Raw genomic sequence first — 27,497 nt, 5'->3', positions numbered from 1 at the left:
CAGGCGGAATCGAGAGTGTATGTACAATAAGTGTGTAACGATGCGTCAAGTCATCGATTCAAATTGAATGTTGCATTCACGAAGCGTGCATCGATTTGTGCGCTTAAGAATGTTTTTTTTTCATTTGTGTATGTAATAGAGCTCACGCGACCCCCCCTCCCCCATTGCTGCCACAAGAGGCCGCTGTATTAACGTAATTTTGTAAAAATCATGAATCAAATTCCCACCTCCCCGCCTAAAAAAAAGTCGTAACAATTCATGGAATTGCCACGGCTGGGATTAATCACAACGGGCGTTTCTGTACAGGTGTCTGTTCAGCGTCCGTCCGTGGTCCGCTGCTGCTGAATGCTACCCATTGTTCACACTGTTTATTTCACAGCGCCGCGCAGCCTCATTAAACGAAGCCTCAAGGGCAAACGGACATCTGACATTTCCAATGGATATTGTGTCACTGGGGGGGTGGGAGTGAGCGGCGCAGAGAAAGGCGCATTGCCCCATGAACCCACAGACCTGAGTTCGATTCATATCCGCGGACAGTTACGTCGTTGTTATTATTTTATTGTGCTTGAACTAAACCAGTCCTGGGCACTTCATTCACCCAACCTACACCGAACAAGGTTCATTAAATATGGTCGAACAATCCCATACCAACCATATCGTTGTGGGGAAGCCTTCATGGAACAGTGGATAAAGGGCTGTACTTTTTACTTTAGAATAGGATTGCTTTAAGGCAGATATATCCATAGCCGCTATTACAGCAGAAACAATCAAATCATTATCTAAAGCGCAATCGATATCGTCTGAGCTTCAAAGCTTAGCTACCGCCACGCGCTGCAGGTAGCCACAGGCGTCTGCAGAGAGGTTGCTACGTTGTGTGCGGCAGGGTCAGTGCAGCAAAAGCCATCGTTGTGCTGCACTTCAATGCTCCCACAACTACGACCCCAGCTTCACCGACCCGCACTGATTTAGCACGGTGAAGTACGGTTCAAAAACCCCCACGCAAGTCCACGCCACAATAGGGAGGCCCTCATCCAGCAGTGGATTGACAAAAGGGGGTGTACGCGTGTGCGCTCCGTGGCTTATTCTTAAATTTTTCCATCCCTCCCCTCCTACAACAACAAGCGCAATTCTCCACTAAGTAGCGGTGACGTCACCACGACGCTCGTGCCAGGTTATGTGCACCATGAGGCCACGTGAAGTGTCGAACGCCCGTTGGCAGGAGGTCACGGGGCAGACCCAGCAGGTGCCACGGGTCGACCGGACTGAGACGACTGGCTCCTACAAAGCACTCCCCCACAGACGCGCCTCTCCCCTGGGCCACGCAGCTGCGCTGTCAGATTACCTTCCCGGCTCGCACGCGCGTACGGCATAACCCTCCTCGCGCTGGGGACTAACACGGAGCTTTTTACAGTCTCTCTCTGATTGTTTTTTTTTTACAATCGAATATTTGACTTTTTTATTATTTTCGTTTCCTTTTTCAAACTCGTTTTGGCAAAAAGAAAAAGCGGCCGGGAGTTGTCATTTCTGTCCGGTGTCAGACAGGCATGCCCTGTTTTCCTGCATTCACTACGTTTTATTCCCATTAAACAGAAACAGATTTTTTTTTTAGACTGGAGGAATCTGATGAGCTATGAAGCTCGTTTTAACAGATGTCCTGTATCGGTAGGTCAAACAACGGGGGAGTCGATCAGTGGTGCAGTGGTTCACGCACTGCGCTATGAACCAGGTGACCCAAGTTCGAAGCCAGTCCACTGCTAATATCAGTGGCGAGTAGTATCAGAATCAGTACTGGGCTCCCCCTTCAACAACCCATACTGAGCGATGTAGTAAACATGGTCAAACAAAGCCCTCATTAATGACCAATATGGCAATTAGGGGAGGCCTTCAACCAGCAGTGGATTGCAAAAGGGGTTGAAAAACATTACTAAATGACAATCGCACTCATTTTTTTCTAGAGACATATATAATTTCTTCATGCAAATACAGTAGGGCTTTTTTCAAGTGAGGACAAGAGCCAAGGCTATAAAACCTCACATACAGGAAGCACGTGTGCAATTTGTGTGACTAATCTGCCACAGAATGGCTTTGCTTTCAAAAACCAGGCATTGTGATCGTTTGAGGATGCCTTGCAGTCACGGCGTAGTAATGGGACTGTATTATTGGCCTTTTTGTTTTCACCCCAAGGCGCCAGCGTTGACTTTTAAAGTGTTTTCTTTCTTTACTCCGCAGGGCCCAGTGGAGAGCGTGCGATGCGTTGTCATGCGAGGTCGTTGAAACCGACTCGTACGTCTTGCCCCGGCAAAGTGACACTCCGCTTCCCCTTCTTGGTTCTTTCGGTAAAGTCACGTAGAAGGGAAATAATAAAATAATAAAAATAAAATAACACATAATAAAATAATTCTCGCGAGGTTTCGGCCACAACGCAAGTATCCGTCCTCAGGTGAAGAACAGGTCTGTCGGAAAGACAGCGTGTGAATGTTGTGGCCGAAACGTCGTGATAATTATTTGATTATGTTTTATTTTATTATTTTATTATTTCCCTTCTACGTTACTTTACCGAAAGAACCAAGAAGATGACTCCGCTTCCCTTCAAGACTCGAGAACTTTATCTCACACGCACTACGCCGTTCACTTTTCTGAGTCATTTCCCCACGAGTATGAACGGCGCGATTAATTGCACCATCCTAACGATCGGCTTCCATTGCTTATTATTTGTATTGTTTTGTTTCAAACAGTAACAAAAAAAATGGGGCACGAGCACGACACGTTTCCGGAAAGGGATCACGGCTGACAGTCAACGAACGGCAATGCAGGTGGCTGCCAAGGGTACACGGCACCTCCGATGGAACGTCCACCGTGGGAGATGGAGCTGACGGTCAACGAACGGCAATGCAGGTGGCTGCCAAAGGACGCGGCGCCTCTGATGGAACGTCCACCGTGGGAGATGGAGCGATGAAATCGGTTCGCGTGCAGTTGCCGCATCGCAGAGCCGTGGGACGGCCTTCTTGCTTGCGAGATGGCGACGACTTGGGGAGGGCTTCATCCAGCAGCGGATTTGATCATGGCTGATTGTGATGATGATTGACGATGATGATTTGTGTTGCTGTTGTTATTGGTGTATCGTTGTTGTTGTTGCTGTCATTCCACGTTGTTGTTGCTGTTGTTGTTGTTCTTTTCCCCTGTGCAGGAAGTATCCGAAGAGCGGGTTTGGCGGTTCTCGCCAGCACGTGTTCGGAAATTTTCCAAGCCCCGCGTTCATTCCGCTGCCAAAAAATGCAGTCTTTCAACGCCGCCTGCGCTCGAGCGCTCGCTCGCCCAGAGGCCGATTCCGCTTGTCCTGCCGCACAGCGAGACTCGTCGATCCGTGCGCGCGTGAGCGAGCGAGTGCGCGTGCGTGCGTGCGTGCGCGCGCTCCAGCTTTTGTGCTCTTCAAATAAAATAACACTCTTTAACATTTGTCGAATAAATTATTAAATAGCGTTTCGCACGGTGGAACGTTGTCAGGTTGAAGTTGTGGGGGGGGGGGGGGGTGTGGGCGGCGGGGGGAGGGGGAGGGTGGGGGATGGGGGAATGTCGCCCATGAGGTTTCGCAGAGGCTGCGTCGATCGTCCTCGCCGCGCCGTCGTTACTCGCGAGGGTCGAGACTGCACGGGCGACAGAACTCCTGCCCAAAGGCGCGCACCCACTTGTTTGCAACTGCAGAGAGACGAGACACCTCCGATTAGCACGGTTGGCAACGTGCGGTACGAAGAAAGTTCAACATGCGTACGTACGTGTGTCTTCCTACATGCTATACACATATAAAGACGAACGTTCCCCCGTATGGCCCGTAACAGTGTTGGGGCAAGTGCTGTGAGCGAGTACCACCTATGGAGGCCGCCACAGCGTACGAGGGGGTGGGTGGCCAGCACCACGCTCGGCCGCCTTTGTCCCAGTGGCGATTTTTGCACACCGCACCAGGTACTCATTTGAGGCCGAGTCTGCCTAGGGAAGGCCCAGGACCGGTTCAGATATTCGACACCGATGTTGGCCACGAGCGGGAATCGATCCCGGGTCGCCTAGTTCGTAGCGCAGCACGCGAACCACTACGCTACCGCTCCCCCTCCATAAACACACACACACACTCGCTCTAAACAAGACTCTGCTGCTGTGGTGGAATTGTTAGCACACTGGACTTGGAATCAACGCGGCGATTGAAGGAGTGGGTTCAATAAATTCCCCCGGCCTCTGCTGTCCACCCAGCGGTCTAAACAGGTACATCACAGTCAGTGAATAGGCAGGCCACGTGTGGTGGGGTAAAGCGGAGGCACTCCCACCTCTTTCACAATATCTTTAGCCAGCGTGGATGAGTAGGCCAACATACCCTCTACAGTGGCTTTGTAGAGCTCTCTCTCTCTAATGGAGCAATTGCAGGGCTGCATCTTTACATTTTGAACAAGATTAATTACACGACTTTCACAAACTGCAATCCTACTGAACACCAATGTCCAAGCACTGTTCAAGCTCACGAATTAGAATGAGCTTTTTTTTTTTCCTTCCAATGTTTCTATTGGCATTGTGAGATGTGTGGAAGACATTTTCATTCGGAAACTTTTGCAGCGAGCAGTGCACCAGCGGGGCTCCTTCTGAAGTCCCACAGACCAGGCCCTTTTTTGACGCCAAGGGTACAAATTTTTTTCGCATGCCCCTATCGAGAGTGTTGCATTCAAATCAATCTCATGTTTAATTCTGCGAGCACATGGTGAGATAAGTACAAAATCACTTTCAATATGATGGAGGGGAGGGGGGCGGGGAGGTTTGCAGTCGTAGGTCACGAGGCTGAAACTATCAACTCATCACACATGGGTAGTTGCCCAGGTTTAAGCCCAAGAACTCGGCAGTGCTGGCTCAGTTTTCTGGGAATGGCCTCAGCCCCGAGGCACGCGGCCACCTTATAAACATAATTATAGATAAACAAACTAAAATGGCTTTCCAAATTCCAGTTCTACCAAACCCCCATTGGTCTACCTTTGCACATCTGTTACGTGTCTCCATGCACATGCCATGTCTACACTTGGTGCTTCTGGTGACGAGTCAAAACAAATGGAAGCCTTGTCCCATGGTGGAGGTGTGGGGGGGCTGGAGTTGAAAGGTCAACGTTAAGCTTTTAATGCGTCCCCAATGTTGTGCCACTTGCACAACGAGCATCTCACCGTGAGGCAAAGGATCCATTCAGGTCTCTTGCAGAACAGTGCAACCCAATGTGTTCGAGAGCAGCCCACGGAAGCAGCCACTACAGAGCTAACCTCTGAAATCCAGACAGTAGGGGGCAGCACTTCCAACCCACTTTGCCCCTGAGAGTAATGTTCATCGCATGACAGTCAAACTAATAAATTTTTAGTTGCAGTCATTGGTGATCAGACCGAGACCACCAGCCCACTATCATTACATGTGACTGAAATCTGCTTTTTGAGCTGGCCTCAGCGGTGCCAGCTCGGCACTCTGATTAGTGAGCCACCTGGCAGCCGCCTCTCAGGGCTGTTAAACTTCCCTGCGACGGGAGCTTCACATGGCACGTGGCAGCCGTGCCCCCCCCCCCCCCCCCCCCTTCATTTGCAGCTCTGTGCAGCTTGGTGAGAATGCAACCTCCGGCACGTACCCCACTTGTTGCCGACCAGCACGGGGCAGCCGGCGTGCAGCGTGTCCCCGTCTGCCTCCCCGCTGCGCTTCAGGTTCCACCAAAACACGGCGGCATTCTGCACGAAGCACGTCCGGGGGAAATGGGTGCGGAGAATCCGTTGGGGGGGGTGGGGTGGGGGTAAGGGGGGTGGGGGTGGAGGGGGTGGGGTAAGGGGGGGGTAGAAGTAATGCGGCAAACGGAATGGGAGCCCTTGCTGTTTTACATTTGACCGCTCACACAAGGGTACTTATCAAAATACTGCACGGGGAAAACAATGGTTTGCCACCTGCCGCTTCTAAGCGTCTGTGTGAAGTACAAAAAAACCGACGTGAAAGTTGGGACGTTGTTAGACAATGAAAGGGATCGTGGGCATGTATTGATTTGTCCTCTTTACAATTCAATGAATTGATGCAGCGTCACGATTCGATCCAATAATGGATTATTGATATCTTCAGGAATTTAATTGATGTGTCATTGCATGCCTCGGAGGGAGTTGGCTGGATCAGTTTGTACGCATTTTATTATTATTAGATACATAGGTTGGTATATTTTGACAAGATATTTATGCTGCTGCAACCACAGATGAAACAATCGGGGCAGGCGCCTTAAATCCTCCCAGCATCTGTCACCCCAGGAGTCAATCATCATGCGGTGGGGTAAAGTATGGGTACCCTCGACCTATTCCAAGACTTTTTATTTCGATGTAAAGCTTTCGTGACTGCAGGGATTCATCTTCTTGGTTCTTTCGGTAAAGTCACGTAGAAGGAAAATAATAAAATAATAAAACATAATAAAATACAATTCTCACGACGTTTCGGCCACAACGCAAGCAGCCGTCCTCAGGTGAAGAACAGGGCTGTCGGAAAGACAGCTGTTTATTATGCTTTATTTTTATTATTTTATTATTTCCCTTCTACGTGACTTTACCGAAAGAACCAAGAAGACTATTCCAAGACATCAGCATGGAAGAGTAGACCAAAATACCCTCAGGAGTGGCTCTCCATAGAACCCATTCTAGTGGGGCCCCTTTCGCCAGAGTGGCGTGAGAAAGCAGTTACAGGGCTGCACCTTCACCATCTCTCTGTGCTGTATAATCATTACTTGTCGTACTTTCAACGAACATCAGAAGCGGGGGAAAAAATATATGAATTCATGTGCCGTGCCGTCCATAACACTTAATGTTACCTTAATGACTGGAACGCTGAAGTTTTTGTAAATGAATGCCGTGGAGCCACCCACCTCCACGGAGCTGAGCTGCGTGGCGAGAAGCAAACGGAGACTTAGAACGATCTGTCATCGATTGTACAGAGGATTCATGAACATGGTGAAGTGCTCGAAACGACAGATTGTGTCATTCCAAATTCAAGCGCTGGCGAATACAGCACAGCGTCACATCTCCATATATATTTGAACGTCACATCATGTCCGCCAGAACAAATTAAGCGGCTAAGCCCAGTGCGGTATTTTGGAAATGACGTAACCGTCACTTTTCCATCGATGTTCACTCCGAGACATTTTTCACATAATCCACCTGCGTGTCAGTCCCCGGCGAGTCGGGTTCGTGACGTTGTCACTGCGTTCCTTTCTGTAAGCATTTTTTTTTTTTGCTGAAAGTGCTCAGGCGTCTCTGCCACCAAAAATCGGCGTAAAATCCGACGATGCAAAGTGCCTTTTGGGGCAATTCCTTCCCGAAGTGAATCTGGCCAAATATCTTTGCTCATAAAAGCACGAATAATCCACGTAAAAATGCAAGTGCATGCCTCTCTCTTTTAGTTTTACGATGGTTTTTAAGTGAAAAGAGTTTTACGAAATACCAGGGCCAACCCTGTGATCTTGAGAAGTTAAAGTATGAAACAAAGGTTGTGTAACTCACGTAAATTAACATGGAGGCCACTCGATTCCCAGCTGGCATGCGATACAAGGAGCTGTTTTCAGACTGCGTAAAAGAAATGCATTCGTGGAGAAAGGAAAAAAAAGGTACACGCGCTCACTTTTACGTGTCAATTATTTCAAAGTGCCAGCGAGTCATTCACAGCGCAACTGGTCCAGATAAAAAAATCTTGAGCAAAAAAAAAACCTCAAGAATTCAACAAAAATGTCAAGTGCTCAAGGCGACCAACACAAGTGTGTGTTAATTTTTTGTTAAGAAACTTTTAAGACTCGTCGTTAATTTGTTTCATGCAGCGAGCCATTGCGGGAGTTGGCACAGTAAACGAAACCGCAGATGGAGTCCATCCATATTCATCAGCATTTGTATACAGGAAGGCTCCTAGTGCATGGGTGTTGCAAGGCAGTGAAAAACTGCAAAGCTGCCAGCCCTGGGCCCATCAGAGGAGATCATCATCAAGTGTCTCCTCCATTTAAAGCAAGGGGGTGAGCAATGGTAGCGTGGTGAGCGCACTGCACGGTGCCTAGACAGGACTCGGTCCCAACCCTTTGCCATTGCTGCACCAAGTTGCCATAGCCGCTCACAATCATTGCGTTGCCGTAGACAATTTCCTGCAGCGATTACCCTAAAATCCCCCCCACAGTGAGCCACAGTTGTTTTTTTTTACTGCAGTCACTTTGCAAGCGAGCTGAACGGCGGCGATCCCGGTTGCGCCTGTTGGGGCAATGCCAGCCGTGCCGGTGGGCGAATGTGGACGGTGGTCTGGCTCACGGTGGCGTGGTCGTAGTGTGGCTCGTAGTGTCCGGCGATGCCGTAGTTGGACACCTGCAGCTGCTCCGCGTGCATGGGGCCCGTGTCCAGCCCCGTGATGGCCGCCACCCTCCGGTCGAGACGCCGGATGACAGCGTCCTGTTCCTGCTTGAGCCACGCGCTGCGTCGAGCAGCGCGGCACAGCAAGAACCGGCACACGTGAAATGGATGCACCGTCTCATCGATTCGGGGCGATTATTTTTGTTTTTATTTTGTTAGCTTTTTTTTTCTCCCAATAGCTCTCCGATGTTATTTCGGGTTGCGCCACGTTTTGTTCGGGCTTCGTGTCCGACGTTAAGTCGATGGCCATACATACGTACGTGTACGTGTGTGTATGTGGAACTTTTTTCTCACCGTACGTAAACAACCGTGCTAATCGGAGGTGCGGGGGCAAGGACAACAAAGTAAACACAAAAAGCAGCTCCAAAGAAACGAGTTTTCAATCTACATTTACAACAATGCCACGCATAATCGACGTATGTTTCGTCTTTAATACCCAGCTGGAAGCGGGCGCCATACCCTGCAATTCCCTGCGGAAATGGCTGGGCGGCTACGGGAGGGGAACTGACCTCTGAACTCGATACAAAATGGCCGAGTGGCTTAGCACGTTGACCGCGGAGATCTGCGGCTGACTTGAGGGAGCATCGCAATGTTCAAGGGCAGGGGAAACGTTTCTACCAAAACTGCCAAACCAACTTGCTTTGCTGGCCATAGCCGTTTCATTCGTTTAACTTTCAATGTGGTTGGATTTTCTTTGCAGATAAAACAGATTTCATGGGTTTTGTTGTTTTTGTTTTGCTGGTGATGGCGATGCACGATTGTTTATTGAAGTTTTCTCGTAAGAATGATACCGTGGTGAATTTCTATTTTAGATTTTAACAAAAATATCTCACAGCACAGCTGAGACTGATAATCAATTTCATGAAGCCATGTTTTTTTTCCATCTGGCATGCAAAGAAGACGTTTGGTCCAATGTTTTCTTGGAGTGTTTATTTTATTCATTTAAAAGTTACTTTGGAAACAAACTTATTATCACATTTGTTTACAAACTCAGCTGCTCACGAATAAAGCAAACTTCTTCAAATTAGTTTTCATGGGAACCTAAAATAAAAACCACATTATTTTCCCTTACTCACACTGCTGTGGGTTCCGCGGGTGTCAGGACACCCCTAACATGTTTAGATACGGCTAAGAGACTGGCACAATATTCATAATATTTATGAGTCCACTTCAACAAGGTGACAAAGATTCTGACTGTTACGATGACCTTTAATTACAGATTACTGCGCAAACAGTCAGCTCAAAAACTTGAGTCAGTAGCCAGTAGTTGTGTAGAATTAACATAATTATATGGCAGCAGAACTCCATTATCCATCAAACAAAGACAGTCACTGCATCGCCCGCTTTCAGATGCACTTCTGCGGCCGTCTGGAACGCTCCTTCCTTCGAATATTATAAAGCCACCGAAGCTACGCACGTTCTTTAGAACCGCTTTTTGTGTTTAGTTTGTTGTCCTTCCCCCGCATCTCCGATTAGCGCGGTTGCCTACGTACGGTGCGAAAGAAGTTCAACACCCATACGTGCATACACATCCGCGATGAAGTGGAGGGTGAACTTCAAGGATGCTTTTCAAAACGTAACCAGCAATCGGCCGGAACCATTCGCTCGGAGTACACCTCCGGCTACCAAAGCGGAGTGGCACAGCTCTTCGTCACAATGTGCTGCTCGTTCGTCCTTACCTCTTGCTGATTCTGTACGACACTGTCGTCTGCTGTCCGCTGGATGCGACGACTGACCTCTGCAACTGCACAAGGTTAATTAGGGGAACAAGTGGTTAAGCCTGCATCGTCACGGGCTACCGGCACCTCTTTAAAACGTTCCGTCAAGTCGCTGGGTTACACGCCGTTCCCATGCCTCCGTAATTGCACTCAAACCTCAAAACACTCCAGGAGGAAACGGAGAAACAATGAAGCAATTAGGGGGCGGATGTGGTGTCGGCAGTGGCATTTCTGGTGTCCGGTGCGAGGAGGGATGGGTGGGGGATGGCTGGGGTGGTTTGCAGTGGAATTATCTGCTAATGGGGTTTGTGAGCCCCATGTGTCAAGCAGGTGGAGGCAGTGGGAGGTAATTGGAGAGAGAAGGCTTGCTTTTTCAATTTGTGGTCAATTAGAGACGTGGCCAATCCGTCTTAAGTTACACTTATTTGGCCACACCTGGAGTGGAGATATTTTGAAAATTTGACTGCGTAGGTTTTCACGGTTGTGCCGCACAGCTCCCCGATGTGTTTCCGGGTTTAACCGCGCGGTGTTTGGTGCCAAGTCCGACGTTTTGCTCCAAGTGCTGTGACATTCTTGAAGCACGTGGAGAAAAACGTGGGACATCATGCCCAACAACACGCGGATAATTACAACGCCCTGTTTATCACGCGTCCCAACTGTCGAATCCTCGACACTTCTCCACTCACCCACCCACACTTGCAAACACACCCCAACGGGATGGGAAATCATATTTTATAAATAGTAAACTGAAAGTAACGAGAGACAACAAAGCTCATCTTTGTTAGTCCCAGCTCTGGCTTTGGGCATCTGTTTTTCCACATTAGCATTTCTTTTATTGCTCAGTCAGCGTTGGTAATTCGGGTGAAAACATTTAAAATCTAATTGCCGTGCTTCTCGGTGCAATAAAATCCTGCGTTAATAATCCGCGTTTCCAACTGGAGCGCATCCTCCCAATGGGCAAAGTTTATGATACAAACAAATGAAGAGCCCACCGAGATACTAAATCTTCGTGGCTACAGCTATCGGGTGCCATATTTTACGGCCCAGAGACAAACAATCATATCAATGCTCAGTTTTTATCGTAATCGCCATCATTCTCAAGGGGCATGCGTGTTCATCTTCTTGGTTCTTTCGGTAAAGTCACGTAGAAGGAAAATAATAAAATAAATAAAATAAACATAATAAAATAATTCTCACGACGTTTCGGCCACAATGCAAGCAGGATGATTGCGTTGTGGCCAAAACGTCGTGAGAATTATTTTATTATGTTTATTTTTTTTATTTTATTATTTCCCTTCTACGTGACTCTACCGGAAGAACCAAGAAGATGAATCCCTGCAGTCACGAAAGCTTTAAATGGAAATTTAGGCCTGCGTGTTCTTCGCTGTCCCTGTCTTCAAAAACATTTGGCAGCTGGAAAAGCCTGTGGAGTGGCAAACGTATGTAGACCTGAGCACATAGCAAGTTGCCAGAGGATATTATTACTACAATAATAATTGAGAGACCTTGTTTTCAATCCACCGCTGGATAAGGGCCACTTCCTATGCCTGCGCTGGTCATGGGAGATATTTGACCATACTTGCTGGTCCGTGTGCGTTGAATGAAGGCGGGGAGCATAGCCATGGAAGCATACCAGTACAGTAAAACAATGGCTTTGACTACTGGGTAGGCTTTCGTGGCTGTGCCGTGTTTAGCTCTGCGGCGCGTTTTAGGGTTGCGCGCACGTGTTGCTTGGCAGGGCATCCTGCGCGAACCTACGCGCTGCACTATCCCAAAACACATGGTGAGAACAGTAGACTTTACTGCACTGCCAACTCAAGTGCGCGCGTGCGTGTGTTTACTTTAAGTTTAAAGCAAAAAGGGGCAGACGTCTGTCTCCGTGCACAAGACGGGCGTGACCATGTAATCTGCGTGATTACGCTTAGGCCCAATTGGCTGATGGATTAAACCGTAAAATTAAAACATCCTATCAGACTTTCATGCGGGGAACACTCGAGGCACTCGCAGAACCCCGACCGCTCTTTCGCCACCCCCCAACCCCCGGCATCGCGGGGTGGACGCGGCTCACCATGGGAGCGGCGAGCTGCTTGATGCGCTCCGTCTCGTGGTCGTGCACGAAGTCGTGGAACAGGAGGACGCGGGGCCGCAGGCTCAGCAGCTCCTGCTTCACCGGCTGCAGGCGCAGCAGGGGGCTCCCGTTGTCCTCGTAGGAGCAGCCGAGCCGCGGGTCGCGGTACGCGTAGCGCTGCGTGCGGAGGGAAAGAGAAACGCACAGTTAGCGAGCGCCTATTGTACGCAGTTGGCGGTGTTATATGACAACAACAAAAAGGCTAACGAAGGAACCCTTGCCATTGTGTTTTGGTGGTGTGTATGTTGTGTGCGGTGTAGCGGTTAGCGCGCTGTGCTACGAACCCGGTGGCCCGGGTTCGATTCCTGCTCATGGCCAACACCAGTGACGATTATATGAACCCGTCCTGGGCCTCCCCTAGGTCGACTCAGCCTCAAACGAGCACCTAGCGCGATGTGTAAATATCACCACTCGGGGGTCAAAGGTGGCCTAGCATGGTGTTCGTCACCCACTCCTTTGTGTGCCGTGCCGGCCTTCATAGGTTCTCCAGAACAGCACTTGCCCCAACAGTCAGTTATGGCTACACAGAGGGTCTGTGTCTTTGTTGTGTGAGGGGGACTGGTGGTGTAGTGGTTAGTTTACTGCACGACGAATAGCCAGTTCTTTGTGAAAACGTGGGCGTGAGCAAGTGGCAGACAGAGGCATATGAGCGTGCTGCTCTCCGTACAACCTCCTCCTGATTCTAGATTTGAAGCTTTCGTGACTGCAAGGATTCATACTCTTAGGTTTTTTCGGTAAAGTCACGTAGGTAAAAAATAAATAAAAATTAATAAAAGTAATAATAGAAATAAAATAATCACTTGATACAGTAAATCTAGCTGCGACGGTCACACCTGATGACGGAGACTTGTGTTGCCTCCGAAACGTCGTGATTTATTATTTTATTTTATTTCTATTATTACTTTTATTAATTTTTATTTTATTTTTTACCTACGTGACTTTACCGAAAAAACCTAAGAGTATAACCTCCTCCTGCACAGTTCCAGCTTCAATAGGTGCTCGTTAACGGCACTTGCCCCAGCAGCTGTACGGCCATAAGGGGGGGTTTGTTGCCTCGTGTGTGTGAACGGACGTGTGAGTGTCTGTCTTGGGCCTCCCCGAGATAAAACCATTCTTCACTAAATTCCTAGTGTGGCGTTTGAAAAGCAATGGGGAGAGGGGGGGGTTAAGACAGCCAGACAAAGTCCTGGTTATACCACACACTTGTGTGCCATATGCCAGCTTTAATCGGTTCTGTTCAACACCACTTGACCCTACGCTCTGTGAGACTACATAGGAGGTCCTCCTTGTGCGAGTGTGTGCTCGTGTGATTGAGGGGGCGCAGTGCCGCGGCGGTTGGCGACACTGTGCCACAATGCCGGCCACGTGGGTTTGACGTCCTTCCAGGGCTAACGTCATTGTTGTGTCTTCTTGGTTCTTTCGGTAAAGTCACGTAGAAGGGAAATAATAAAGTAATAAAAATAAAACATAATAAAATATATATCTTATTATGTTTACTTTTTATTATTTTATTATTAAAATATGTTTTAATTATGTTTTAATTTTGTTATTTCCCTTCTACGTGACTTTACCGAAAGAACCAAGAAGATGAATCCCTGCAGTTACGAAAGCTTTAAATCGAAAGTTATTGTTGTGATTTCCACGCCGCGGCTGCCAACGTCAGGCGGCCCGAGTGAAATCTGGACGAGTTCTTCAGGTCGACTCAGTCTTGCATCGGCACCCGGTGCCAACGCCAGCCAGCACTGGCGAGAACAAAAAAAACGGGGCCGAGTAGTGGTGATGGTGGTGCTCACTCCCAGCACTTGCCTCAACAATCCGCACGGAGAAATACAACGCGGATTTCTGTAGCATCTAAATGCGACCGCATCTCAAGACAATCTATAGAAACGAGGGGGGTGGGGGCATATTGATTTTATGGAGAGAGTTTATCCATAGGGCGAGGGAGACAGCAAATCATGGGAAGGAAGGCCTTCGGCCTGGACTTGACGAGGGCCCAGGGAGGTCTACAACGCAGACGGCTATGGGAAGAGAGTTCCAGAGTGTGGGCGGCAGTCGAGGCGAGCGGGCGACCTCCCGGGTGAGCGAAGGTTGACTGCGCGTGTGTCTCTGTCACCTGGTTGCCGTGCGTGCGGCACAGGTACTCGTAGGCGTCCCGCGTGCGAGGGTGAGTGCTGCGCGGACGGCCGACCGGCGAGGGGGCGACCTCCCGCTCGCCTGCACTGCTCAGCATCTTCACGTACTTCTGCAAGTTCTTCAGAACCCTCTGGTGTGCCGGCTCTGTGGGTGAGCGGACAAAAAAAATGAACTCTTAAACATTTTTTTATTTTAGCAGGTAAGGTGCCCACTGAGCAAAATAGCTATTTATTTCATAAGCTCAACGAAGTGGCTTATCACGTGGACATTTCTAGTAGCCAAACACTCTAAATGCGTGTTTCTAAATGCGAAGGGAAAAACCGGAGGACCCAGAAAAAAATCCACACGACCAGGTGGAGAACACGCAAACTCCAAATACACAGCAGCAGGCGTCAGGGTCGGAATCGAACCCACGACCTCCGGTATACCAGGCAAGGTAGTTAACATCACTGGATAGGGGCACCCAAACCAGTCAGGTACTCGGCGAGAAACGAGGCAAAATGTGCTCCCATCGTCAACCCACGCTGACCGGCATGGTGAAGTATGGTCAACCCCCCTCCCCCCACCATATACGATAACCTACATCATGGGTCCTAATTCAAATCCACTATGGATCCACAAACCCTGACGTCGGTCAGGATTGTGAAGGAGCAGAGCAGGGGGTGTGCTAAGAATCGCTGGCTACGAACAGGACACTTTCTCGATTTGAATATTCATTATCTTGTGTTAATTCGTTTTGTAATATTTTAGTTTAATACTTGTTTGTGGAATACATTCTTAAAATAAACGTTAACTTAAGTAAAAACGAATCTAAGTTGCTTACCATATGAAAGCAGCTCTGCTGAAAGGTTCATGGCTTTCTGGATATTTCCAATCTGCATGAAAATATATATCACCATGTTAGCGAAATAAAGTTTACAGCGAATCCCAACTGGAATTGGAGTTTGAATTGAGGTTGAATTAAGTAAAATGCACAGGCACAAACACGTGTTCGTTTTAATATTACCCGTATCATTTAGGGTCAACCAGGGAGTACGGAAATGGTTCTTCAACACCTCAGTGTGGGCTGCATGTTGCTCGCTCATGGTAAAACAAATTTAATACACGCTTTCATCCCGCGGCATGTTTGTCTCCATCAGAATCCGAATATTTGTACTGGACGAATCCGATGAACTATGAAGCTCTTTGTCACAATGTTAGGCGCCTGCATAATTTCATAGAACAGTCCTCCGCTTTTAAAACAGGAAACTGTCAATATAGCACTTTCTTTCCAGTATCAAAATATAATATAATAGGTTTCACTATATTGTAGCTGCTCACCCCGAGCTATAAATGCCCTGATACTGCATTGTCTTTGTGCCGTTCGCCTTTTGGCGTTCTAACACTCGGCCATAAAGACAATGCATACATTACCAGAGCATGTTTTCGTTGGCATGTTCACCACAGGTACGTGTGGTTATAATGCAGACATGATTTCTTGAAAAAGGTTTCTGTTTGGTGTTTTAACATCTTGACACAGCTGTTTTATTCCCAGAAAGGGTAAAACCTATTCTTATATGAAACTGTCAAACGATCTCCACAATCACCTCCATTCAATTACCTTCCACAACAGACCATAGCTCCTAAGAACACCCCATTCACCTTCAAGGGAAATGCTTCAACGTACGTTTGGGACCCCCACCCCAGACTATTCAGACGGAAGCGACAATGCGGCTCAACAAACACTTGTGAGCAGGTGATGGGACAAAGATGTTAACTCCTTCGCCAGGTATGCAGGAGGTCGTGAGTTCCATCCTGACCCTGATGCCTCTATATCTGGAGTTTGTATGTCTCTCTCCCCGTGGTCACATGAATTTTTCTCCGCAGTTCCTCCGGTTTCTCCCTCCACATTTAGAATCATGCGTTTAGAGTATTTGGCTGCTATAAATTTCCACGTGATAAGCCACTTTGTGGAGCTGTCATTTGTGGCCAGGTCACTTCTAGCTCAGTGGGCCCCTTACCTGATAAAAAATAAAATTTGTAAAAATTGTTAGAATCAATCCGCGACATAATGAATGATGAATTACGCTAATGTTCAGGGCAGCCAATAGGTTTTCAACGGGCAAGGCAAAGAGCCATGGGATTCATATGGTAAAATAAATATTGTAAAAAAAAAAATGTATATAATGAGTGGCGGAGGGTGTTGGGGGAGGTGGTGGGCGGGAGGTGGTGGGCGGGGGGGGCGGGGGAGCAAGTGCGTGCCTTGAAGTGCGTGAACGCCAGGTGGTCCAGCGCGTCCACCATGCTGGCGTGGTCCTCCAGGCGCCGGGGCGAGCCGCGTCGCGCCCTGAAGCCCAGCGCCGACAGCTCCAGCCAGGGCAGCGAGTGGTACCAGTCGCCCTCCTCGTACGCCACCTGGGAAGGAGGGTGGGTGGGCGGGCGGGCGAGTGGCAACACCGGCTCAACAATCGCTGTAGGTGAATCGCTTCAACCAATATTGCATGTAAGACAGATAGATGATAATTGTTTTTTTACCCTTCTATCTGGCAACAAAACTGACACCTTTTTTACAAGGAGTCATGTTTGCATAGACCAGAATAGCTGCAGCCATAATGCAAACAAAAAACATAACTCTGATAATATATGCACTGTCCTTGAAGTTGATTGGTCCACACCCGAGACAGCTTTCCTTAGAGCCTAGTCTCACATGGGTTGGATCAGATGACGTCAACTTCAAGGACAGTGCATATATTATCAGAGTTATGTTTTTTGTTTGCATTATGGCTGCAGGTATTGTGGTCTATGCAAACATGACTCCTTGTAAAAAAGGTGTCAGTTTTGTTGCCAGATAGAAGGGTAAAAAAACAATGATCAGATTTTTCACTGGCAAATGAGGTTCCAATGGTGTAAAGACAGATAGATGTTCATTATTGAAAAGCATCCACGAGCTGCAATGAGAATAAGAGTCTCTATTAAAAGGGAGACCTGGGTCACAATGGCGATACAAAGCAATAAAAGGTGGAGCTAAAGGTGCGGTCGTGCAATTGCGTGCTCACGGCACTGCTGACGGAAAGGCCTCCACTAGAGGGAGCTCCAGAGAGCCCCACTCGAGTGATATTTACCAGGTTCTTATACATACAGCAGTGGCCACTCGTCCAGCAGTGGATTGTGCAGATAAATGTGTAAATCAGTGGCTTCTCACTCCACTCTGATAGAGGAGCAGATGAGTTGTTCCACGCTGGGGCGACGCGGGCCAAATGGCTCAGCGGTTGAGCAAGCGGCTCGCAATCGAAAGGTTGAGAGTTCACATCATCACATCATCCCCCCGGGGTCAATAAAATAAGTACGTACCCACTTTGTGGATAAGTCAACGGTGGTTAAATCTTGACTTAAAGCTTTCGTGACTGCAGGAATTCATATTCTTTGGGTCTTTCGGTAAAGCCACGTAGATAGAAAAATAATAAAATTATCACGACGTTTCGGCAATCGTCATCACCTGAAGACGATTGCTTGTGTTGCGATCGAAACGTCGTGATATTTTTATTATTTTTATATCTACGTGGCTTTACCGAAAGACCCATAGAATAGTGTTATTTTGTGGGATAGACTCTCCCCAGCCATAGGAATGTGGAATTTCGACCACTGGGTCAGGGTCCGCAAACAGGCGAATATCACTGCCGCAATGCTCATTTGAGAAAAGAAATCACTTCACCTTGCATCCGAACATATTGGATGCGCTTTAACAGGAGAGGGTACCGCAGTGACGAGATGTTAACTGCCTCGCCTGGTATACAGGAGGTCGTGAGTTCGATCATGATCCTGACTGTATATGTGGAGTGTGCATGTTCTCCCTGTGGTCGCGTGGATTTTTCTCCGGGTCCTCCGGTTTTTCCCTCCACATTTAGAAACGTGCGTTTGGAGTATTTGGCTGCTGTAAATTTCCACGTGATAAGCCACTTCGTTGAGCTATCATTTGTGGCCAGGTCGCTTCTGCAAAAAGAGCTACACAGCTCAAGTAGATCTTACCTGGTAAAAAATAAATTTCGTTTTAACATGTAAGAATGAATCTGCACCAGAATGAATGACAAATTATTATTAATGTTCAGGGGCGGCCCATAGGTCTTCAACGGGCGGGCTAACAGCCGCCGTGATCCATTGCGGACCTCTCGCGGCGCACCTTGCCAAGGTGAAAGCAGTCGTCGGCGGAGAGTCTGGCCGCCACTGTGGCCCCGAGCGCCAGGCTCGCGGCCTGGCTGCGGAAGCGCCCGGCAGCGAGGGCCCGCGTGTCCAGCGCGTACACGTCCTGGGCGCGCATCAGGGCACGTGCAGCGCCCTCCAGGTCCACTGCGCCTGGCATGGGGCCCTCCGCGTAGGCCTCCTCCAGCACTGGAGAGACGGGATGGGTGGGTGGGGGGGCACCAGGGAGAGGACTATTCAATTATAAACTAAATCATTTTTATTTTACCAGGTAAGGCTCACTGAAAAAATGCAGCCCCTGCTGTGTTGAGTTGGCTTTAGCCTCCTCACCTGCTGATTGCACAGCCCCACGTGCTCATGAACAATTAAGCCTTGGGTGTCGCATCTTTTCCTGTTGTACATAGGGGGTGAGAGCTAGAGCATAATGCATGCACCACACTGTTTAAGCGTTGAACATTCGATGAAAGTTTGTTTGAAAATGAGGTTTCGTATGCCTCCCATCCTTGAAGCAGGGCCACGCTGCAGAGTTGTCTCAGTGGCGATGTAAGTCGCCAGCGCAGCAGGCAGCAAGCATCTTCCCTACAGCGCCAACCCTCGAGGTCCCTGCGGGCAAAGCCCTCAAACGAGTTCACCTCCTAGGGGTCTTCCATGCACCCCCCCCCTCCTGACCCCCCACTCCCCCCCCCCTCCCCCCCAGCGCACACTCCCTATCCCCCAAGTCTTGACAGAAACGGTCGATCTGACGCAGCCGCAAGGCCCGTGTGTCGCCCCCTCGGCTTCCTCCTCTTCCTCCCTCCTCCACCCCACGGGGTTCTCCATCTCCGAGAAGGCGGTGGGGTAGGGTCAGCCGAGGGGAAGCCAGACCCGGGAAGACTCGAGGAGTGGAACGCAACTGGGGGAACCGCGGGCCAGTGTTTAAAATTGAAACGCACATTTGGAGTTGGTTTATTATGTTATGGCCATGCCTGATATTACACAGGGCTGTTGAAAAAAGGGTCCCGCATTGCCGCTTAACCGCTGCTGCGAGCCGTGAAAGTGTGAGTGCGTGTAACTAAAGACAGGCGCCTGCGTGCAATCTGTGTATATCGCGGTGTCTATGGCAACATCTAATGGTTGATTTTTTTGTATTAGTACTGTATGTAGAATGGAACGACCGAAAGACTTTTGTACGCACTTGGTATGTGGCCCTGGGTGTACAACACCAGCGTGTGCGTGCATGCTTCGTGTGATGTGTGTGTGTGTGTGCGCGCAGGCGAATGATGTAGTGGTTTTCACACGGCACTATTAGTCCAGTGACCCGGGTTGATTTCTGGACGAGGCATAGAGCGGCAGTGCCAAATGGCATGGGGCCTTGATCTGGGCTCCCCATAGGTTAACTAAAGCCTCAAAATGAGTCCCCGATGCTGCATGGTTACTGGGGGAAACGAAGGCATCCAGGCGCGTGTGGAATAGGTATGTGCGATGTGTGGGAGAACAGGCACACCGCTTCGCGTGAACTCGAGTGCGTGGGACAAAAACCACGTCCGATTCGAAGCTCGCAAGCAGCTGCGCCCAGGATTGTTCCGTATGCGAGACCGCTTGATTTATCTCGACATCCTATCAGAATGTAGATATAACACGACGCAGGTGGGTGGAATTCCGAACTCGGGATGCGACAGCTCTTGCGCCTGCCAGGCTGTGCAAGCCGTGCCCAAGCGGGCCGCCCGGTCGATGCCGAATGCCCGCGCACAGAGGAAAGTCGTCGGAGGCCAACCGAGAATCAAAAAAACGTGTGCGTCGCGGGAAGCTGCCAGAATTGCGTTAAGAGGGGGAAAGTGCCTTATATGGCCATGCAAGGATTTACACTTTTAGTTCTTCTTGTTAAACGTGTTTTTCTGACACTACCATCGAAAGTCAATCCACTGCTGAGTGAAGGTCTCAGCCCCTCCTTCCCCCACCCCCACCCCAGGGCCATTTGCATCCTTCAAGAGCCCCACGACGCATCAATCCACCTGGCACCTGCAACACGTGCGGGCCGATCGCGTCGCTCCGTGGCCGAGGTGGAGGCGTTTTGCCCCCTTCTCACGGATTTGCCTTTAAATAACGGCGGCCCTTTCCCTCGCCAATGCAAGTCAAAGGAAGGCGCTTTGCTCGTGCTGTGGAAGCGAGTGCAAACGTGCTGCTTATTTTCTTACTCACATTTCCCGAGCACTCCGTCTGATTTAGGGCGTTATTCTGAACTGTCACTGAAAAAATGCGTTCTAAATATAGGTGTGATACTACCGCACTGGGATTTCGCGATTGTGCCGCACGGGATCTCCGGGTTGCGTTTTGCAGGTGCGCCACCGGGTTTTGTTCGGCACGGCGTCCGACGTTTTGCGCCCGTGGCTTCTTAAGCATGCGAAGCAAAACGTCGGACATCGCCGCCGAAACAAACGCGCGGGCAGGCAGCTGGAAAGGACCTCTGAGAGATGTGCGCTGGCGTATTTTGACTGCTCGAGGCGTTTCGCTCGCTTCAACGGAATTGCGGCATGGAATACACGTGCTCACCTTACACGCACGCGTTTAAGTGCAAAGTAACGCATGCTCTGCACGGTTAGTAAACAGCAATACTACGCTGCATACTGAATCCACACATTTGCACATAACAGTACAAACGTCTGTCCACGTAAAACAAAATGTATAATCTACTTCCCCAAGTCCATAAGCATGTGTTTTCCAGCAGCTTTTGATTAGGGTGAGAAGAGGCGTCATCACTTGAGGCTTTCTCAGCGTTCGGAGCACTAAACAAATGCCGCTGGGTTCCCAGATGTTGACGGTAATACCACAGGGGGCGTTACGGTGGTGAGATGTTAACTACCTCGTTTGGTATGCAAGGAGGTCGTGGGTTCGATCCCAACCCTGACGCCTGCTGTATATTTAGAGTTTGCGTGTCTCTCTCTCCCCGTGGTAGCGTGGATTTTTATCCGGCTCCTCCGGTTTGACCCTCCACATTTAGAAACACGCGTTTAGAGTATTTGACCGCTATAAATTTCCGCATGATAAGAAACTTCGTCGAGCGATCATTTGTGATAGCCAGGTCGCTTCTGAAAAAAAATCTGTATAGCTAAGAGGGGCCTTACCTTGGTTAAAATAAATATAGTTTTATAGTTTACTTCAAACTAAAATGATGGCGAACATTCAGAGCACAACAGCAGAATTCTATAATCTGCACACGGTTTACATCAATGGCTGGGTGCTCTTTGAGTTGTCAAGACTGGATATGGTTATGTTTTATACACATGCCATTATTTTTTTGTCATGGAATAGTTGTATTTTAGTATATATAACCTTGAATACTTTTTACCGTTCAGTGTTTTGAGCGTGGGAAGAGCGCGATAGAAATCAAATGCATTATTATTCTGGTTAAAAACAGGTAAATCTCAACTGCCTATGGGCGTGAGCGGTATATGGGGACACAAAAAAAGACAAAGATCCCCCATAAAGCTTGTAACAGACTGTTGGGGCAAGTTCTGTTCGCTAGCACCTATGAGGGCAGGCACGACGCACGAGGGGGTGGGTGGCCAGCACCACGCCCGGCCGCCTTTGTCTCCCCACTGACGATGTTTACACATCGCACCAGGTACTCATTTGAAGTAGAGTCGACCTAGGGGAGGCCCAGGACCGGTTCTGATAATCGTAACTGATATTGTAATGAGTGGGTTCATAGCGCAGCGCACTAACTGCTACAATGCCGCTCCCCACCACTTAGGCCAATACCAACACCCGCCATTCCCCACTAAGTGTCGGTGACGTCACCACGGCGCCTGTGCCAGGCCAGGTGCACTTTGAGGCCACGTGAGGTGTCGAAGGCTCGCTGGCAGGAGCTCTCGGGACAGAGCCAGATGTCATGGGTTGGCTGACCGAGATGATTGGCAAATGCACCAGCTGTGCCCCCCTACTGTGCCACTTAGGCAGACGCGCACATACACGCGCGCACACGCCGTTGTGATGCGCACACGAACACACGCGCGCGCGCACCGCGCATGTTGTCGTCCGCTGCCGGGCTGTGCGCCACCCGTGCCCACTCCAAGTGCAGGCGCTTGATGAGGCCGAAGGCGTCGAGTGGGTTGGTGGGCACCGCGCCCTCCGTGCTCGCGACCCGCGCGTTGTAAGCCCGCTCGTGCGCTCGCTGCACTTTGTTCAGGAACCTGGGAGAGGAGGAAGCCATCATCGATCCACTGCTAGATGAAGGTCGCCCCCCCCCAAGCCGTCGCCATTCCCCCCTCCCCGCCTCCCCCACCAGTCCTGCAACAGGAGGATGGCGGCGATCCGTCCAGGTTACAGCACGCGATCCAATTTCATACCTCCATCTCCACGGTGGGCGACCTCTCGAGCAGGTGTCCTCCATTGTCTGCCACTCTGCTGTTAGTTTCAACCACCAGCCATCGTCCCATTTCTCGCGAAGGAATTGCCCGTGTGGTTTTTTTTTTCCAACGTTCAACCGTGGACTTTCCTACCTTCCGGACTCTCAGTGTGGGAATCCTCTAATGTGTTGTTGATGGCATGAAGTGAAAACTCAAATTGGATGTTATGGGGGGGGGGGTGGTGGTGGTGCGGGTTGTACAGTGACCAGATCTGAGACCATTGACTCGCTGCACAGAGGCCTGCCTGGGGCTACAATTGAAGCTGTGGCTCTTGCTTCAACTCGAGTGGAGAATGTGCTCATGGCTCCTGAGGACACTTATCACGGGGCTCATCGATCACTCCTCTTTTCAGCCTGTGGTTGCAGAGACATAATTAAGTATCACGCACTTAACGCGTTTCTCACGCCCTCTGGGCAACTGTGGCCGGACTCGCACACTCGTGGACCTCCGAACCCGAGGGTAATGGTGGGCAGGAAAGTGCATGTGTATATGGTAGAGCCAGCCCAGTGTTTCCACACAACGACAACAAATAAACTGCTGACATCAAGTGGAGCAGCTACCACTAAATGCGCCAAAGTGGTATGTTAATCCAGCGGGAAATGGATGGCATGTTTCCCAGGTACACCTTTTTCTATTTATTATTTTATTTTTCAACAATTTTATCCCGATTTTGCAAATATGCCTCACATAATGAGACAGAGAATCCATCCATATCGCTCACAGAACAGTGCAGCTCTTCACGTTAGAGAGAATGGCGGACGGAATCAGATTCCGTCGAGCTAAACTCTGAAATTCATTCGAGTGAACTCTGGTCCACACAGTCGGCTGTAGCAATTTCCCTCTCACTCAGCCAGGGAGGGTAATGTTCTTCTATTCAAATTTAGCACCATTAAGCTACTGGCCTGACCATCAAGTCACTCGGATTCGAAGCAAAGATATCAGCAGTGCCAACTCAAAGCTGACCTCTAAGTAACCCGGCCACCTCCATCTAGGTGTTCGTTAATAAATCCAATTATCTGTCAATGGATTGCCACATGCTTACGCGCAAATGCTGTTACTCCTTTGTGAGTATTTAACAATATATGGACCAGAATAGGGCACTTTACCGCGCGTTAAGTCAAGAGTGGTCAGGACTGGCCCCTGCCATGATAGTGTGGAATTTCCAAAAGCTGGATCTTGACCGTGGCTCAAATGTAAAGAGAGCATGAACAACTTAGACACCAACTTTTGTTCAACATTATCAAGACCCCAGCTGGGCCCAGAAGTGAGAGGGTCAGGAGGTATGCGGTCAACAATGCTTGACTCAGGGAGGAGGACGCCCCTGCCATGCATAGTCCCATGGGATGTTGGCTATCAACAACAAGGCAACTCCTATGACTAATGGGACGCAAGCGTAGGATTGATCACCCTGTCGCTGGCCGCTTTTGGGGAGGGTGTATAGTGTGAAAGGCCGAAACACCCTAGGCACCAAAGGTACACTACTGACGATGCGCTCCCCAAATTTCACCAGGCTCACTGTTCATGAACTCTTGGAAGTGCTTGCACAAAGGATAGTAACATCTCATCCTGTGTTCTTGGAATAGGCGTGCAGGTCTCTCAAATGCTAAAGTGTATCAAATTATATGCAAGTGGTGCCACAGACGTCATCACGAGACAGTTGCGTTTTCGTTAATAATTCACAGCCGGCTGTGAATCGACCTGTGTCGAGGAGTGTTACTTCAGTCGCCCATACTCTTTGGCTCTTTCGGTGAAGTCACGAAGATAGAAAACTAATAGATGCTACGTCAGCAGTTCCCTTGCTGTGTTTGTTTCTCCTGATGACGGTTGCTTGCGTTGCGATCGAAACGTCGTGATCTATAAATTTTCTATCCACGTGACTTTACCGAAAGAACCAAAGAGCATGGATTCCTGCAGTCACGAAAGCTTCAAATAAAGATTGAGTAGCCCACTTTATACACAAGCTCGCCTCTGTTATGTAAATGCCTTTCAAAGAACGTTCGTTAGATGTCAGCACGCAATTCTCTTCTCATCGCGAGCTTCGTGACAAACCATTCGTGACCAGCCCCATCAACTCGCCGCATCTTGAGAATCCGGCCGAAACCCGGATTCGATTTCATGATCTCAGCAGTGGTGCCCACTCGGTGCTCCGACTCATTGAGTCACCCGGCAATTTCTCAGACGCTAATTACGAAGCATATAGCAATACATCGGTTCGTGGACTGGTAGCGATTTTTAAGGCCCACGTTAAATTCATAAAATCGATTTTGAATTTACTTTATTTTTGCCTTCAGCCTGACCTTTGCGAGCACTGAATTGCATCCTCATTTTTTCTGGTAAACAACATTACAGTCCTTTGTCAATCCACTGCTAGATGAAGGCAACCTCCCCGTCGTTGCTGGGGGTTGTTTGACCATTCCTCCCCACGCCGGCCCATGCGGGGTTGGAGAAGGGACGGGCCTCGGGACCGGTTCACATATCGCTGATGTTAGTCGTGGCCCGGAATTGAACGACCGTACGGTGCTCATATGGCCGGGTTTATAGCGCAATGCGCTAACCACTGGACCACCGCTCTGCCCCCACACATTCATTTAAACCTGCACGACGTCTGCTGTGTCTATTAACAGCCAGAGATCCTCTCCCCCTGCTACCACGGGGTGTAAATCCATTACCCCCGTACCAACCCGCCCGTCTCTAATCACACACTCTCTCCCTTGCTCCCAGTGCCTGGGTAAGTTCTTAAAACAATTCATCATTCGTATATACGGTATTGTTTTAACATGACCTTTGCGAGCGCTGAAATTCACATTAATTTGAAGAAAAGGAGGCACAAACCGATACGGACATTTGTGAATCAACTGTTTGATGAAGGCATTCCCGAAGCCATGACGGCCACAGAGGTTGTGCGAAACAGGTGGCTTTTTATTTTTTCAGGCTACAGTCTACATTATAGACTGCCAGTACACTCACTCCGATTAAGAACCAGGCTACAGTATTATTTTTCTTATTTTTATTCACTTTATTTCTATTATTTTCCTTCTATCTACGTGACTTTACCGAAAGAACCAACCAATATACTTCACCCGCTGGTCAATACGGGTTGGTTAAGCGGCTGAGGTTTAACTCAATCTCTGCCGATGTTCGCCGTGATAGGGAATCGAACTCCGTTTCCCAGTGACACCGGCCAACACCACACCGCCCGGTCACCGCATCCGGAAGAAGCAGCCACCTCTGCGTTAGAGTTCATCACCAGAATCATCAACAGCAGCAGCAGCCGTGAGCAATGCATAACTACATGAAGGCAATCTATCGTCTTACGCCATTTGTATGCGGTTTGGTCACCGACCAGCGTGGTGAAGTATGGTCAAACAATCGATTTGGCTGACAGGACACCGGGGGAGGGGCGTGGAATGAGGGGGCCTTCATTCAGCAGTGGATTGACACCGCACGTACAATGTGGATATATTATAATACGGCGTCTCAACGTAACATCATCCCCGGAGCACAACAGCGAGACACGTGCATCCCGAGTAAAGAAATCGCATTCGTTAATAACAATTATTCAGAGCAGACGGTGGAGGGGAGTCGGTTTGACGAGGCCACTCACCTGCGCAGGTGCTCGAGCCGAGCCTCCTCCAGGGACAGGTACTCCCCGAGTTTCTGCACGAGTCTCTTCTCGCTGGACACGGCCGCTTGGAGGTCAGATAGCGCGGTGAACATATCCGATCCCTGCGCGGATGACCCAACCGATCGGACGCTAGCGCCGCACATCACCATCGCCCCCAACATCGCCATCGTCGTCGTCACAAGCACCGCCATATCATCACCACCACCACAGTCGACGGTGGTCGAGGCAGCAGTCGGCAGGGTCGGGCGCGCACGGAGCCTGCGGACGCGCCTCGCCCAAAGGAGCAGGGGGAGTGGCTGGAGATGAAACGTGGGAGCACAGAGTCGCGAGGAGGAGGAGGAGGATTAGTAGCACGGAGGGATGAGAGGAGGGCGAAAAGAGGAGCAGAAGGAAGGACGCTGGTGTGGCTGAAGATGAAGCCGAGACACGCAAAGGGTCGCAAGGAGGATGAGCGCAAGGAAGAGGTGAAATCCCGGGGAGAAAGAGGTGAAGGAGGAGGACGATGAGAATCTTCGAGTCTCCCGGTGGACTTGGACGACTGTTCTCAAAGGGGGGTGGGAGTTCGCCTCGATCCGCTTGCTGCTCAGTGCATTTGCTGGCGCTGCGTGCCGACTACCTCCCCTAAAGTTTCACGCGCAGCAGTTGTGCGGCAGAGCCTGAGAGTCGCTTCTGATGCACGTGCAGCGGTGGTGCAAGTGGCAGGGGGGATGGGTGGGAGAGTGGGGGTTGGATAAATGACTCCGTAGCCGGAGGGGGAGGAGGAGGGTGGGGTGACACGAGGAGGAGGAGGATGAGGGCGTGGCGCCTTACTCGGTGATCATCGTCGTCATTATTATCGTCAGTGGGCCGTGGTCTGTTCACTGCTAGATGCATGTCTTCCCAATTCCTAGTGCGTCTCTCACAGTTGCGTCTCTC

At 49.6% G+C, this 27,497-nt stretch overlaps 1 protein-coding gene across 1 annotated transcript; it reads right to left on the bottom strand.

Moving 5' to 3' along the window:
• P4HA3 (prolyl 4-hydroxylase subunit alpha 3) lies at positions 1 to 27,272 on the bottom strand. Its single transcript, XM_061552343.1, has 13 exons — positions 26,562 to 27,272; positions 22,572 to 22,741; positions 18,553 to 18,761; positions 16,638 to 16,790; positions 15,220 to 15,271; positions 14,377 to 14,540; positions 12,204 to 12,380; positions 10,097 to 10,161; positions 8,319 to 8,478; positions 7,533 to 7,595; positions 6,845 to 6,913; positions 5,639 to 5,735; positions 1 to 3,696 (listed from the first exon to the last, which is right to left on the bottom strand). The coding sequence occupies exons 1-13, from the start codon at positions 26,771 to 26,773 to the stop codon at positions 3,626 to 3,628; spliced, it is 1,662 nt and encodes a 553-aa protein (XP_061408327.1). The 5' UTR covers positions 26,774 to 27,272; the 3' UTR covers positions 1 to 3,625.
• Between the last annotated feature and the right edge of the window lie 225 nt (positions 27,273 to 27,497).

This window comes from Lethenteron reissneri, chromosome 16 (assembly GCF_015708825.2).
Source record: "Lethenteron reissneri isolate LAM-NWPU_2019-01 chromosome 16, ASM1570882v1, whole genome shotgun sequence".
Taxonomy (NCBI): Eukaryota; Metazoa; Chordata; class Hyperoartia; order Petromyzontiformes; family Petromyzontidae; genus Lethenteron; species Lethenteron reissneri.
The sequence above is the reverse complement of the archived record's forward strand: the minus strand, read 5'-3'. Positions and strand labels throughout refer to the sequence as shown.